The 16846-nt window shown below is 39.7% G+C and overlaps 1 protein-coding gene across 1 annotated transcript in view; it reads left to right on the top strand.

The window, feature by feature from the left end:
* SIM1 (SIM bHLH transcription factor 1) overlaps positions 1-11052 on the top strand; it is a 66214-nt gene extending 55162 nt beyond the window's left edge. Inside the window, exons 10-11 of the mRNA XM_022562475.2 lie at positions 7768-8170; positions 10236-11052. Coding sequence (XP_022418183.1) covers positions 7768-8170; positions 10236-10966 — 1134 coding nt within the window. The 3' untranslated portion in view covers positions 10967-11052. The remainder of the gene's footprint in view (positions 1-7767; positions 8171-10235) is intronic.
* The last annotated feature ends 5794 nt before the right edge of the window (positions 11053-16846 follow it).

Genomic DNA, 16846 nt, shown 5'->3' with positions numbered 1-16846 from the left:
TGGAAGACAGTTTTTCTGCGGACGGAGGGTGCCTGGGGGCGGGGCATGGTTCAGGCAGTAACACGAGCAATGGGGAGCGGCAGGTGAAGCTTCACTCGCTCGCCCGCCGCTCACCTCCTGCTGTGCGACCGGTTCCTAACAGGCCTTGGACTGGTACTGGTCTGCGGCCTGGGGGTTGGGGACCCCTGCTCTAAATAATACAGTCTAGGGAAAAAAATCATTTTTACAAGATGGTGATATAACTATTCCTGTCCACCAAAGTGAAAGTCGTTAATCAAGGACCTTTACACAATACATACGTATCTGTAACATTTGCATTTTTTAAAATTTATTTTATTTTTGGCTGCATTGGGTCTTTGTTGCCATGCGTGGGCTTTTCTCTAGTTGCGGCAAGCGGGGGCTACTCTTCGCTGTGGTGCGTGGGCTTCTCATTGCGGTGGCTTCTTTTGTTGCGGAGCACGGGCTCTAGGCGCACGGGCTCCAGTAGTTGTGGCACACAGGCTCAGTTGCTCTGCGGCATGTGGGATCTTCCCGGACCAGAGCTTGAACCCATGTCCCCTGCATTGGCAGGCGGATTCTTAACCACTGCGCCACCAGGGAAGCCCCAACATTTGCATTTTTAAGAGTACTTTGATACGTATTATTTATTTGATCTTCCCTGTAATCATATAATGCAGGTAGTCTGTTCCTATTCTGCAGATGGAAAACTCAAAGCCCACAGGAGGTGATCTTTTGTACAAGTCATGTTGGATGATAATAGATCAGGGTCCTCCCATATTTGAGTTCAGTGCGGTTTCTACTGGAATCCCTAGTTGATAACTTAAAATTACATTTTTTATGCACAAAATATTAATCATCGTTAATGAAAACAAAGATATTTAATTAAATTATAGCTTTATCAGAGCATGTCTCTATTTCTTCAGAAAAATAAGTTTTAAAAAAAATAGTCTTTTCCCTAATCATTCTATAAAAATAAGATATGTTTGCTATGTAGGATTTTTATTTTAAAACACTTTGAGGGAATTCCCTGGCATTGCAGTGGTTGGGACTTGGTGCTTTCACTGCCAGGGCCCGGTTCCATCCCTGGTTGGGGAACTAAAATCCTGCAAGCCGTGTGGCACGGCCAAAAAAAAAAAAAAGGATTTTATACATAAAGAAAAGTTGCAAGAACAATAAAGTATTTTTGCCTACTAAACCTTGGTTCATCAGGGCTTAACATTTTGCCATATTTGCTTTATCGTATTCTCTGGGTCTTTTCCCGTCTGCCCTCATTATTTATTTCTTCTGAACCATCTTATAATAGGTTCCATATATGATGCCTCTTTAACGACACCTTACTACTTCAATGTATATTGCCTGGTGTAATGGTTTCTTAGGAGCGGGAAACTGCCGTTTCTGTTAGCTGTTGCCAAATTCCCCTCCATAGCAGCTGTATCAGTTTACATTTCCACCACCGATGCATGGGAGGGAGTACCTTGTTCTCCACACTCTGCCAAACAATATGTTATCGAGCTTTTGAACTTGGGCTAATCTGATGGTTAAGAAATAGTATCTCAGTGTTTTAATTTGCATTTATCTTATTCAAAAGTTAAACATCTTTTCATATGTTTAAGGCTATTTTAACATTTTTTGTGAATAGTCTATGTCTTTTGACCATTTTTCCTTGTGCTTTCTTTTAGTTTCTTTTGTTATTTTTCTAGCTTTTGAATTGAGAATTGAATTTAGATTTATTCTTTCATTTTTACTGATTTAGGTATCTAACGCTATATATCCCATAAATCCAGATATATAGTATTTTCATTCTCCTTTCCCTGGAAATTCTGTAGTTTATGGTTTATTTGCCTATTTTCCCTAGGAGTTAATAGTTTGGGGTTTTTTTCAGGTGGAAGGGTTTTTTTGTTGTTTTTTTAATTGTTCTTAATTTCTATTTGTTATTCATTGTGGTCAGAGAGTGTTGTTTATAATACTTCTACTTGGTGAAATTTACTGAAATTTTCTTTGTAACCTAATATTTGATCAATTTTGATGATTATTCATGTATGCTGAGGTTTATTCTTTATTATATGTAAAGTTTGATATATAGCCATAACATTTATGATTTTGTTTTTTAAGTCTTCTGTAGCTTTTCTTGTTTTCTTGTTTTTTTTTTTTAACCTACTTTATTTGTCTTATACTGAGAGTGGTGTTTTAGTCTCTTACTATTAGGATATTTCTCCTTGTATCTCCTATAGTTTCAGCTTTATGTAGGTGGTATCACCATGCTATTTGATGCATAGACAGACAGAAAAAAAGAAGAAAGTTTTTAAGCAAGAGAATGACATCATTAGATGAGAGTTTCAGAAAGATCTCTGAGGTGGTTAGGTTCTGGGAAGCCCCAACACCAAGCCAGGTTGGAGGTTCATGGGGCTCGTTTGTTTTTCCTCTGTCAGGAAGACATCAGCATCAGAAGGACAGAAAGCAGCTTGGTGGTTTCTAGGTGCTGGAGAAAATGGGGAGTTATTGTTTAATGAGTAGAGTCAGTTTTGCAAGATAAAGAGTTTTGGAGATGGGTGGTGGTGACGGTTGCACAGGAATGTGGACATACGTAATGCCACGAAAATGGGTAAGATTGGAAGTTTTATGTTATGTGTATTTTACCACAAAAATAATTTTAAAAAGAAAGGGAACAGTTAAAGAGGACCTGGAAGTGGGAAAACATGTTGTCATAGACATTCATGTATAGATTTTTGTTTTTTTTAATAAATTTATTTATTTATTTTTGGCTGTGTTGGGTCTTTGTTGCTGCCCGTGGGCTTTCTCTAGTTGCGGTGAGCGGGAGCTACTCTTTGTTGCGGTGCATGAGCTCCTCGCTGCGGTGGCTTCTCTTGTTGCAGAGCACAGGCTCTAGATGCACAGGCTTCAGTAGGTGTGGCACACGGGCTCAGTAGTTGTGGCGCACAGGCTTTGTTGCTCCTCGGCATGTGGCATCTTCCCAGACCAGGGCTCGAATCCGTGTCCCCTGCATTGACAGGCATATTCTTAACCACTGCGCCACCAGGAAAGTCCCTATAGGTTTTTATATGAATATAATTTTCATTTCTCTGGAAAAAGTGTCAAGGATTGCATACAGTAGGTGCTCATTTAGGTTTTTTAGAAAGTGCTAAGCTGTTTTCCAGAGGGGCTATACCATTTTACGTTCCTACCAGCAACGCATGAGTGAGCCAGTTTTCCTTCATCATTGTCAGCACTTGGTATTGTCGCTATTTTTTATTTTAGCCAGTTTAATAGGTATGTGGTGATATTTCATTGTGGTTTGAATTTTCCATTTCCCTAATTGCTAATGATGTTGAGCATTTTTTCATGTGGTTATTTGTCATCTCTTTACCTATTGGGTGAGATGTGTCTTCATGTCTTGGGCACATTTTAGTTTTTTATTGTTGAGTTTTGGGAGTTCTTTGTACATTCTAGATGCTAGTCTTCTTTTATGGAAATGACACTTGTCTGAGGCTGCCAGTTTGGATTTTGCTTGATTTTGAGTCCCTTTCCTGTGGCCAGTACTGAGAGCCAGTAAGTATTGATTTGTCTTCATATTTTGGCATTTACTTGTGCTTTTCTTTCAGAGGATAACTGTCTTCATTTTGCCTATGTCCTAATCTCTCTCTCTCTCTCTCTCTCTCTCTCTCTCTCTTTCACATAGTCTCTTAAACATCTTGGTACCCTACTCTCTGTACCCACAGGCTCATAGCAGCTGCTGTTGGACTTTCTTTTCTTTTTTCTTTAACTTATAAGTAATTTGAACTTTGGCATATTCCCTGCCTCCTAGTAATGCTGATAACATGGGTCACGTGTGATTTAATCAGTGCTCCGTGATGAACTTATAGTTTCTTGGGGGAAGATGTGTGAAGAGATTCAGATTCAAATGGATGCCATTATCCTTCCTGCTCAGAAGCCTCTAGAATGGAATAATTTATTGACCAAAAGACCTCATTATCCCTATAAAACATGTGTCATAATGGGATACTTGGGGGAAAATTGACATTATAGTAAAATTATAACTGACATCATAACCTTTCCCTTATAATCATGACAATAAAAATTCTTGGTCTTGGATTACAGTTCTAACTAATTATCTACTTTAAATAAGTGCAATATAGGAACAGGCATAGGGATCATATGTTTCAACACTAGAAAGGATAACAATAATTATATCATATAGAACATTAGAGCTGAAAGAAAAGTTCAAGAAAGACTAGGGCTTCCCTGGTGGCGCAGTGGTTGAGAGTCCGCCTGCCGATGCAGGGGACACGGGTTCGTGCCCCGGTCCGGGAGGATCCCGCGTGCCGCAGAGCAGCTGGACCCGTGAGCCATGGCCGCTGGGCCTGCACGTCCGGAGCCTGTGCTCTGCAACGGGAGAGGCCACAACAGTGAGAGGTCCGCGTACCGCAAAAACAAAAACAAAAACAACAAAAAAAGACTAATCTAACCCTCTATGTCATTCTACAGCTGAGGCTAAGAAAGGTGAAGCAATTTTCCTGAGGTCTCCCTGAGAGTTACTAGCGAGGGTGTCCCTGGAACCAAGTCCTCTTGGCTCCCTGTCCCTCATGCCTCTTCCATTAAATGGTCCCAACTCTGGTTCAGGCTTTGGTAGGTTAAGTATCATCATGACCATTTTCCTGTTGAGACAAAAGAAATCAAATCACTTGCCCACGACTGTACATGTCATTAAGTAGCAAACACAGGTGCAAGGGAGACCTGGAGGCTTCGCATGCAGCATTCATTCACATGCTGCATGTATTGCCTGGCTGCCTTCCTTCCTTTCTGCCCTCTCTCATTTCTCACATACTTAATGAACACCTGAACTATTTCAGATCAAATTATGGGGTGGTAGTGTTAATAGAGTGTGGTCTGTTTTAAAGGGTGGACGTGGCTCATAGGTTTTGTTTTGTTTGTTTTTTTGTTTTGGCTGTGCCGTGTGGCATGTAGGATCTTAGTTCCCCGACCAAGGATCAAACCCATGCCCCCTGCAATAGAAACACGGAGTCTTAACCACTGGACCACCAGGGAAGTCTGCAGCTCACAGTTTTGATGGTGCACACAGGTTCAAGTTTACAGGCATTCTCTTAAAAAGCAAAGGTTTATGGCTAGGCTTTTCCTCCGTACCTCTAAAGCAGTGAGAGGGCTCGGTCTAACTGAACCACCCAACTTCTGCCTGCTTGAAGGGCAATGCTCTTGCTGCGGTGGTTTCCTGATTATCGACAAGAGGCTTATCTGTCAAATTCTTCTTTGGGTGCTCTTGAAATGTGTACCTCAGGTACGCCAGGGTTGCCTCATGTTGAATTTTCTTTGTCAGCGAAGGACAGAATGTTCTTCTCTGCTGTGCCAATAGCACTTTCCCATGTACACTCAGGGAAGGCTTTTCCCCCTCTCAACAGGGCTCAAAAGTCTTGACTGGAGTACTTCAGAAATAGGTCTGGTTTATACTTTTATAAAAACAAGCAGAGTCTGGGCAATTCCTAGCGTGGAATAGCACTGATGATCTGAATTTTTCCTAGGCAAGCACATGGATGGTGCTACCAGAGGGCAAATGGATAGCACTCTGGTCCCCACTCAATAAGAAGAGAGGGTGGCAATCCCCGCTTGGTGAAAGTGAAGGTGGTATCTTATGAGAAGAGAGGCTGGCGTTCACAGAGAGAAAAGGCAGATGGCAGGTGGAGGCGTGAGGTGGAGAAATGGAGCTCGGGGTGCCTCGATGTGTCCATCCTATAGGCCTGCGGGAAAGAATTTATATTTTCTGGGTTTTTTTTTCTTGATGGAATATGCTGATGGTCCATATGTACATTTGGAAAATAATTAAAGTAATATTAGAAATGGTCGTGGAAAAGTCTTGGACCTGGAATTGGCTGGAACTCTGTCCTGAGCATGCTGTATTTATCAGTGTACTTTGGAGTTGCCCCAGAGCAGCCTCTATACCTCATCTCCCTGGCTGCAAGGGACCCTGGGAGGAGCTGCCTGTTTGCACTGAGTTGGGAAGAGCTGGGGATTTTTCCTCCTGTTCAGGGTGGGGCTAGTAGGAAGGGGCGAGTTTGCCTTGTCCTGTGAAGGTCTCATCATGGGTCAAATGTGCTCAACTAGTGTGTGACAGGTGAAGAACACTGGAGCCTGGGAATGTCTCCTCTCCCTCCCTGCTTTCTCACCACCACACGTGCCTGTCCCTCTTTCTTCTTGGGGGTAAGAAAGAGAATGTAGAATGGACTTGGATTTATATTTTGGTTCCTGAGACTGTAAAGCAGTTCCTGCCACTTTTCTGGAAATCTCTCTAACGTTGAAACTTTTTTTTCTCCTCTCTTCCTTACCAGTATTTCCTCTCAAGTATAAAACCACGGTTTAGAGTGCAGGCTTTGAGACCAGATAGACTGTGGCATGGCTGTGGCATCTTACTGAAACTCAGTGATGCAGTGTCCTCATCTAAAAATGGAGCTGTGTTACTGTCCAGATGGTTATAAGGATTCATTGATATAATATACAGTGAGTAGTTAGCATATTGCTGGGCACACAGTAAGTTCCCAGTAAACGACGTCTATTATTATTAGAGCAGGTAAACTCTCTATGGTACCTAGAATTGTGTTTGGCGTTAGGTAACCAAAAACTGGTAGAAATGATTATATTACTGATTTTAGTGGCTCTTGAGGAATTTCAAACTGAGCGTACCTCCTAGGGAGGTCCTCAGAGCCTTTTTTGTTTTCTTTCAAGCACCTGACCAAATACTCTGGCAACAGGTGAGCAACGTGATTCCAACAACAGCCTGCAGCTGTGCTGTCCTGATGAGCCTGGGCATATTTGAAGTTTCACTTTAGAAAGCAAGAAACACATCCTAGTGAACAGGCCTAGCTTATATGGGGCAAGACTTTTCCAAAGTCACATTGAGACTGAATTAAGTTAAGCGTTTATTCACTACTTTGCCATGTATCCAGCATGGCCCCCAGAGAGCTAACAGTCCAGTGTGAAGCCGTAAAACTTATTTTTGTATTGCTTTTTAAGTAAGAAAAAATGTGAAAAGTCAATAGGAATAAAATATGGTGCTCTCTTGGACTCTCCCTTTGGCAGTACCATTTGTGTCGTGATGGAGAACTTGGGCTTGAATCGTTGCTCTGCCACCTGCTCACCCTGTGGTCTTGGGCAAATCATCTCCACTCTTAGGGCCCTAGCTTGCCTATCCATATAAGGGGTTACTAATATCTCCACTTAAGCGCTTGTAAGAATTATGCGGAGTAATTCACGGGAAGTACCTCCAACAGTGCCTGGCGTTTAGTTCAGTCCATGTTTGTTATTATTAGTTTTATCTCCTCCTTCCGGCAGCCAAAAGGATTATCTTTTGCAGTACCATGGCTGACTAGGTGATCCAAGTCAGGGGTGTCCAGAGTGGTGCTAGGGTCTTATTTTGGTGCCTTAAGCCCAATATGACCTTAAGGGTGCTTTCAGACCTTGGGGTCTTTTTTTTTCTTTCTTTCTTTCGTTTTTTTTTTTTTGTTTTTGTTTTGTTCTTTTGCGGTACGCAGGCCTCTCACTGTTGTGGCCTCTCCCATTGCGGAGCACAGGCCCCAGGCGCGCAGGCCCACCGGCCATGGCTCATGGGCCCAGCCACTCCGCGGCATGTGGGATCTTCCCGGACCGGGGCACAAACCCGTGTCCCCTGCATCGGCAGGCGGACTCTCAACCACTGTGCCACCAGGGAGGGAGGCCCCTCTTGCTTTCTTTTGAAATGTACTTTTCTCACCCTCTCGGTTTCAGTACTCGGGATTTCCCGCGGAAAGATCTGAATCTGATCACGACAGCCAGTGGGGCGGGAGTCCTCTGACAGATGCGGCCTCCCCGCAGCTGCTGGACCCCGCGGACCGGCCGGGCTCTCAGCACGACGCGTCGTGCGCCTACAGGCAGTTCTCGGAACGCGGCTCTCTCTGCTACGGCTTCGCGCTCGACCCCTCCAGGCTGGTGGAGGAGAGGCATTTCCACACCCAGGCCTGCGAGGGCGGCCGGTGTGAGGCAGGCAGGTACTTCCTGGGAGCGCCGCAGGCGGGGAGGGAGCCCTGGTGGGGCTCTCGCGCAGCCTTGCCCCTGACCAAGGCCTCCCCGGAAAGCAGAGAAGCCTATGAGAGCAGCATGCCTCACATCGCCTCGGTCCACAGGATCCACGGTAAGGGCGGCTCCAGCGACTCCAGCGTTGCGCCTCTGGGCAGATTTATCCTAGTCCAGCTTTGACCCTGGAGTGATCCCCACCCAATGGTTTCCTCCTTGAATTTGCAAATCAGAAACTCTAACCCATGGGAATTTAAAAACCAAATCCACTCTTTTGAAGTGTATTAATGTTGCTGATGTTTGCTAAATACATTTGTTTTGGGCAGGCGAGTAAACATGATTCCCATTTTAACACCAAGGAAAAAAAAAGTAAAGAAATTAAAGTGAATTGTTAAGTCTATTGAACTTGTAGTATGTATGCATTTAAATTTCTTGTGTATTATATTCTTCTGTATTCTCACCCTTCCAATGTGGACCGGAGTAGTTTGGGGCTCATCTAGCAGGGTTTCTCAATGAGGGCACTATTGGCGTGTTGGGGAGGCCTGCCTTTGTTTTATGGCCGATCACTCATGTCACAGGTGTTTTAACCTCCCTGGTCCTCTGGGCATTGAATGCCAGTAACTGTCCCTTTCCCCCATCATATGGCAACCCACAGTATCCTCTGTGAGTTGAGGATGGAGTGAGGTGTGGGACCCATGGGGATTTTCACCTTGGGATTATTACACGGCTCTACAAACACACAGAAATGGGCGCTGCAGTTAAAGCCTTTAGTGTTATTAATGGTCTTCTTTGTCCATTTCAATGTAAACTGGTCAGGGAGAGCTCATTCTGTCCATTCCAAGCTTAGGTCCAGGCAGGTCTTGAAAACCCTTCCCATTTTCTTAAAAGTCAGTGACACTAAGGTGGATCCAATGGCTGTGCTATTACTCTTCTTGCTGTGTCTCTAGGATAAGAAATGTGCTAGACACTGTTGTTCTCACACATAGAAGTCTCCTGCACATACCACCTAGGCACTTACTGTTTTCTGTGAATGGTTTTGCTTTGTTTCCATTTTTGCTTTCTACTTTTCTGCTTTTATTTTGAATTTCTCTAGTTTGGTAGCCTGGGAATGAAAACCCAGGGCAAAGGGCAATTGCTTACCCAAGAATGGAGTGAAGTGAAAATCCTGCCTTAACCCACATGGTCAGGAGGAAGATATTAGAAATAAAATGAGAAGAAAAGGGAAAAGGAAAGCAATGACTAGTGTGATCCCAGGCTTCTCTGTTGCATTAAGCAGTTTACAGCTTTCATATGTCCCTTTTTGTTTCTCTTCTCTCTTTTTATATTGACTTCAGACTGTTTTGAGAATAACGTAATTTATGGAATAATATTTTAGATGCACTTTTCCTCCATATTAGATCTCTTTCCTTGGTTCAGAACAAGTTGTTATTAGCATTTAAAATATTTATTCTTATTTCAGAAGCAATATCAGGGTTACTGTATGATTGTGTGTGAAACAGATTTTTTTTTACCACTGGATTTGAGAAGGCAATATTTATATTTTTAATTGGAACTATATATATGTGTGTATATATCCATGCACACATACACACACACACATATATATGAATATGTATACATATTTTAAACCTTCAAATAGTTTAATTACTAATGTTAGATCTTTATTGTAACTCTACTTTAGAAACATGTAGCAATTTTAACATCTTAGGTGATTTAGTTGGAATTGAGAAACTAGTCCAGCCTATATCATCATCTTCCTCAAACCCGATGGAAAGCATTATCTAAGCATCACTTCAACATAGCACTCCTCTAGACAATAACAGAAACCAAATCCTATGTATTTTTCTTTTATTATTTACAGTCAGACAGGTCTAGGGATGTGCATCCATGGACAAATATAAACATACTTTACTGTCTTGCTAATTGGCATTCACAACCCACGAACAAGGTTTACCTTCTAGAAAACTTGTTATAAACTTCATCTGCACTTAAAAGCCACTGAGAACTATGAATTCCAGGACAATATGTTGACACTGTCATGTGAGCCTGTGTCTGTTTCAAATATCGGTGCATATATTAAAATGGAAAAATATAAGGTTTCTTTTAATAGGAAAAAGAAATACACTTACAATACTGGGGGTGATTTTTGAGACCACTTACTTTTTACTTTTTCTAATTTCTAGGGCGAGGTCATTGGGATGAAGACAGTGTGGTCAGTTCTCCAGACCCTGGGTCTGCCAGCGAATCAGGTGACCGATATCGCACTGAGCAGTATCAAAGTAGCCCACATGAACCTAGCAAAATCGAAACTCTGATCAGAGCCACCCAGCAAATGATTAAAGAAGAAGAGAACAGGTTGCAGCTGAGGAAAGCCCCCCCAGACCAACTGGCTTCCATTAATGGAGCTGGGAAAAAACACTCCTTCTGTTTTGCAAACTACCAGCAGCCCCCAACGACAGGCGAAGTCTGCCACAGCTCCGCTCTTGCCAACACTTCACCGTGTGACCACATCCAGCAGAGAGAGGGAAAGATGCTGAGCCCCCGCGAAAATGACTACGACAACAGTCCCACAGCACTGTCGCGGATAAGTAGTCCCAATTCAGATCGCATTTCCAAATCCAGTTTGATCCTAGCTAAAGACTATCTACATTCGGATATGTCTCCTCATCAGACGGCAGGAGACCACCCTGCTGTCTCTCCAAACTGCTTTGGCTCTCACCGGCAGTATTTTGATAAGCATGCTTACACGTTAACTGGATATGCCCTGGAGCACTTATATGATAGCGAAACTATTAGAAACTATTCCTTGGGCTGTAATGGCTCACACTTTGATGTAACTTCCCATCTAAGGATGCAGCCGGATCCAGCACAAGGACACAAGGGAACATCTGTTATAATAACCAATGGAAGCTGATGTTTTTTCTAAAAGATTTTGTTCTTTAAGGATCTCTGAAACATATTTATCATTTAATGCCCCATTACCAGCATTTACAATGCCACAGATTGTTAGAGTGGATAATTTAGGTTACTGGGTATTTGACATGTGTTCTTGTGAAATCAAAGATAACAGCACTGGCATTCAGGGTTATACACAGGTAATGGAGCTAAAGTGAATACACAAATTGCCCCTCTATTTATATGGGAACCAGGATAGATAAATTTTGAATTGAAAAATACTTGTGTAGATTAAGTGAGCATATATATCACATGAAGGGACCGATGGATGACAACAATCATTATGATGATCCAGTGAACTTCATACACACAGACCACTATCCACAAACTGCTATATGTACTTTACATATGGAAATATAGACTATATACCATAAATATACCCCAAGTGGGTAAGTTTCCTTAACCCTAGCACATTAAGCATCTTAAAGAAATTTCCATTCCCAAAATAACTGAGAAAGAGATATATCTTGTAAACTGGTTTCTTCTTTGTGGTTTCAACCATCCAGCTCATTTCGTTCAGGCATAAATTAGGGAAATGGTTCTGGATATGATACAAGAATGAGTTTTCACCTGGCATCCATTATAAGCAATCAGGAAGTGGTGATTTTTCACCTTACTTTTGAGTTAGACAAAGAACAGGATCACACTGACATAGCGGTAAGGGTTTCTCTAAGTAAAAACACTGAGATATTGGGACACACATCAAAAGCCTGGTGTGCCCAACTGGAAATAGATTAGTAGAGATGGAAAGGCCAGAGGCAGAGAAAAATGAAATGATATCTCAAAACAAACAATTTCAGGGTCAGCATATGTAATCAACATATTTGGGGCTTGTAAAACTAACCAAAAAAAAATTCAAACTAATTCACCAAGAAAAAAAGGCTGATAAGTGCAAAAAACCCCCCCCCCACACACACAAAAAACTAAGGGAAACCAGTGAATGCTACATGACAGCAGTGTGTTTGAACACATTTCAAAGCACAGATGTGCAAATGTGACATGTGGAAAGCCTCAGGAGAGAGTCTAAGATAAAAGCCTAGGCTGACAGACAAATGGTTAGAAGGGTACAAGTAGTACTCTGACTGAAGGAACAGGCAAAGCGTTCATTATTCCATATTGTTTGTAAACAGCAAAAACAAACTTGGTCTTGAGTTCATGTGATACAGTAGAAAGACCAGCAGACTAGATGCCGAGATCTCTGAGTTCCAGTTTGACCCTGCCTGTAACTTATTTTGGGAGCACAGATGTATCACTGACCACACCTGGGCCCCAATTTCTTTATCTGTATGGCAGCTCTAAAGTTCCAAGGGTCTGTGGTTCGTTCTTGCAGCAGTACTGAACTTGTTAACCAGTTATCTCTCTGCTGTGAATTGTCAAGGCTCATCATTCTGGCTTACCTGCACTCATACAGAGGTCTAGATGCTTTGAAACTTAAGCAGGTGCATGGACTCTTTTAGGCATATTATAGTTACAATCAACTTTCTAGTTCAGCCGAGATATAGATGGTAGAAACTGATGACGGAGAAGAAAAATAAGTAAGATTTATTTAATGCATCATTCTCTAGTAATCAAAGCAAAGTGACATAAGTGATTAGAGAAATTTTATAGAAAATATTTCCTAGGAGTCCCATGCCTGAAACTCTTGCCATATGGAAGGGGGGAGGGAGGTATTAGAACTTACATTTTGAAGACAGAACATGACATTGAACACTCAGGGATTGGTAGTATATTTTCATCATTTAACACAGTTATTTGGCAGTCCAGAGGCAGTTGACAATCTGAATGATGGTAATCTGAGAGATGAATATGGTTGTTTGTATGTGAGAAAGGAGGCTACATAAAATTAAATAAGTAGCTCTTGGGTATGACAGCAACGTTTGTGCTGTAAATGAAAAAGGTGCACGTGAGTGAGAAAGTTAGTGGTTATCATATATACTTTCAAAAATGTTAAAAGAACAATAAAAACTAAAATTTGAACTATACAAGCAAAAGTATTTATGGAAAACCCAGGAACACTTAAAATGGATTTTTGATCAATTTGCAACATGATGTAAGGTTTTCTGAATGCTAAAGTTTTTGCAGAATTCTGTAGATGGACAAATGGTTCAAAGGCACAGATATCTCAAGAATATGGAGCATTTTGGAAAGGAAATCTACACAGATGAGTTTTACTAATGGATACACATTCTACCAAAAATGTCAAGGACAGATGGTATAAAAGAAATGGAATCTTAAGAATCAAGAAAAATGAATTGATATGAAAGAAAACACTGTCATAGTAATTTCAGTGGGATTTTTCTATGGAAGATAGTTAACTGATGAAAGAAATAAATTATGAACTCTACAATTAGGGGGTAGTCAGAAGGAATAATGCTCTTTAAAATGGTATGACCAATATTTTTAAGTGAAGACAGAATTAACTGAATTACATCTTGATTAAATTTTTGGTAGATTGATCCAGTTTCAAACACAACCTATTTATTTAATTTATGTCTCAATAATTTTATGGTAGCAGCTTTATTACATTACATATAATGCCTATATATGTATGTTCCCATTTAAAATTAAACTTAAATTGGCTTTAGTTTTAATACTTGATTTCCATAACTTTGCTAGATGCTGAGAATTGACTGAAATAGAGAAGTATGATTTTTATATCACTTTGGGGATTCATAAAAATGTGTTATAGCCAATTATTAGAACAATATGTAACCATTCATTAGATGATGCAAACCTCATGCTTTCTAGTAATAGTAGGAGTATCTTTGTTTCTCATTTTACCTGTCTGCCCTACCTAACTTAAAAATTTGGATGACCAAAGAAATAAATGAATATTTCCCCATCTTCCTTGGGAAAATTTAGTTAAAACTATTATTGAGAATATACAGATTTGATGTATTATATTTGGATGCATAATATTAACGTCACAATCACTACAGGTCAGACATTTAGGTGTGTCACACAGGTTTTTTGACATACTGTGCTGAATATAATGGGCTAGCTTTTTCTAAACTGTGATTGCCTGATTTAGGATAATACAACACAGGGCTGGTGTGACATTCAATATGAGACAGGATGCAATAAATGATTTGCCTTCAGTATTATACAGAAAACTCATTTATTCTTTTTTGATTATATTTTATAGGACTAGGATATTTTCATGGGGGGGCTATTCTTCATTCTTTCTATACCCTGCTGCCACATGCTGCTTCTGGGCAGAGAACCCCACTAAACTAGGCTTTAATGGGCTCTTCTAGAAAAGGATAATATGCTTCATTTTCTTGTCTTTTTAATGGTGGATGAGGATCAATTCAATAAAAGATCATTTGGAAAATATGCATAGACATTTTAAAATAAAGATTTTTTTCCCAAGACCTAGACCAAATAAGTTTGATAAAAGACACTACAGCTAAAGAGACCTTCTGAATACAGATATAATATTTTATAGCTCTCTTGTTTCTTTTAAGAGCTGGATGTTACTAAACTATTCAGTGCAATTCTATTAGTACTAGTAGTATTTGGAAATGACAGAGTCAATGCTGATGTTTGGAAAACTGAGGATTTGGCCATTTTGGGGTCACTTACCTTGCCCAGAAGAATAGCTTATGCTTCAATGTACTCCGATTTAAGAAGTTTGAGTGCCCAGATTTGGTACCTTCATTCACTCACTCAACAGGACCGAAAGACACATCTTGTTTTCTTAATGACTTAATAATGAATGTGAATCCTATGGTTCTCCAAATAAGTGATTCAACTTTCATGTCAGTGTCAGCTTTTGTGAATAGGAATTTGTCTATAAGACAGCAAAATCAATTGGTTAGTCCTTCCTGGAAAATGCATTGTGGATAAAACATTCATTTTCATTCTAAACCTCAAATGAATGACAGAACAGCTATGGACACATGCCTAGAAAATATTCTTGGGAGAAATTTCTGTGTGGGGCTCATTTCTTGTGCACAGGAGTTGTATGGGTAATGCTGAACTCAAAAAGTGAGATTGTGCTCATATCCAAATAGGATTTGCTCAGAGTTCCTTTTCTAGGACGGTATGCAGAAAGGCTGTGTGTATGTATAGTACACACACACACACACACACACAACACACACACACACACACGCGCGCACACACAAGCAATTGTAAAACAAGTAACAAAGTTCTATTCTGCTGTGCTCCTTAAAAACTGATGGTTCACATAAGAAATCCTAACTGATAATTTAAACCAAACATTTATCATTTTATTTATTACAGTTTTGCTGCATGGGAATTTGCTTTCATAAGCCTATATAGTTTGTCCTAATTTGCTGATCCGGAGCACATTTAATCACAGTTGAATTTGTACCCAACAACCCTGGTGTTTTTACATTTCAAAAGAAATGAAATTGGCATGGAAAAAATTTTAGAAGTACTGTAACTTTTTTCCAATATTTTTCCCCAAAGGGAAATATTTCAAAAAACGAAACATATGAGTAGGCACTTCAAAAAAAGATAAAATATTTTATGTTTGTTTTTTGACTGACATGCTATAAAAGGATTATATTTGTGAAAGAAGATACTGATTGCCAATATTTCAAATACCATCTTGCAATGTATAGTTTTTAGTGATATCATAGTATATAAATCTGTAATTTGAACTTTTACTTTGGAATGTAAAGTAGAAAGTATTAGCTATGTCAATGATATCTTGCAAAGTGTTCCCATTTATAATTATTTATATTGTAAATAGCTTTCTGAAGTAAATTCGAAGTTAATGTGCATAAAATGTATTTATTATGTGAGGAATTTTTTGGTTTAAAATATAGTTACCAATATGCAGTTTGAGTCTGAATTATTCATTGAAAGGAAAATTTCTATAGGACAAAGACTGCCAACTAGAAGACTAGCAATGTAAAGAAATAAGGATTGTTTTAGCTCTAGAGTCTCTTGAAATGGGTAACACGCACACACACACACACATTTTAAGAGACCTAGTAATAGAAGCTTACACATATGCACAGTAACTATTAGGTAACGGATCTGATTTTCATTAGACACTGGAGAATGGTTTCTCAATTTTTTATTAGAACATCTTAAGCAGGACTTCTTTGGTCTCCACTTTGCTAAAATAAAGTGAGAAATTTGAAAGTATAGGTTACATGTTTAATGTCCAAGGGGGAAAAATAAAACCTATAATACTGAGATTATCTAATTTGAATATCTAAAACTAGTTTTAGATAGTCTAAATTGTCTCATTTATATGGATATGGCCAAATCCTTATAAATTGTCTAATTTAGACTATCTAAATTAGATAGTCTATTGATTATCTAGTTTTGAATATCTAAAAACATATAAAAACATAGCTTGAATAATTTTTATTTTGGAATCCAAAGTATTTTTAAAATTTAGAAATTAGGAATTAAGGTCAAACAAAAAATAGATTGCCAGGTGGTTCTCTCTTTTTTCATTTTCATAGCCCCCAACATGGGAAATCCGCCTCCAGGGATTTCTGATTTACCTCGATGTATTCCAGAAGTTGTCAACCATTAGCCAATTCAACAAGCCTACACGATATAGTTTTAATTCATTGGAAATGTTATTTGTATTTCATTAAGCTTTTTGACAAAGCTGCACAAAGTATTGCCATTAACATTACAGCATTTATCAGATATTTTCCTACATGATCCTTTAAATACTTGTTTTAGTGCTTTCATTTCTGAAAATAAAATTGTTTTCACCTATTTTACACTTCAAAATAACTGCACTTCCAAATTAATTCACAACATTTATGGAATTCATATTATATGCCCCACATGGGATAGACACCAGAATCTTTCTCATTGAAGGACATTATAGGAAAGCACA

The sequence above is a fragment of the Delphinapterus leucas genome, chromosome 12 (assembly GCF_059928025.1).
Source record: "Delphinapterus leucas isolate spDelLeu-1000000601 "Yukka" chromosome 12, BTC_Dleu_Yukka2, whole genome shotgun sequence".
In the NCBI taxonomy this organism is placed as follows: Eukaryota; Metazoa; Chordata; class Mammalia; order Artiodactyla; family Monodontidae; genus Delphinapterus; species Delphinapterus leucas.
Note: the sequence above shows the minus strand (reverse complement) of the source record. Positions and strands in the feature narration are given on the sequence as shown.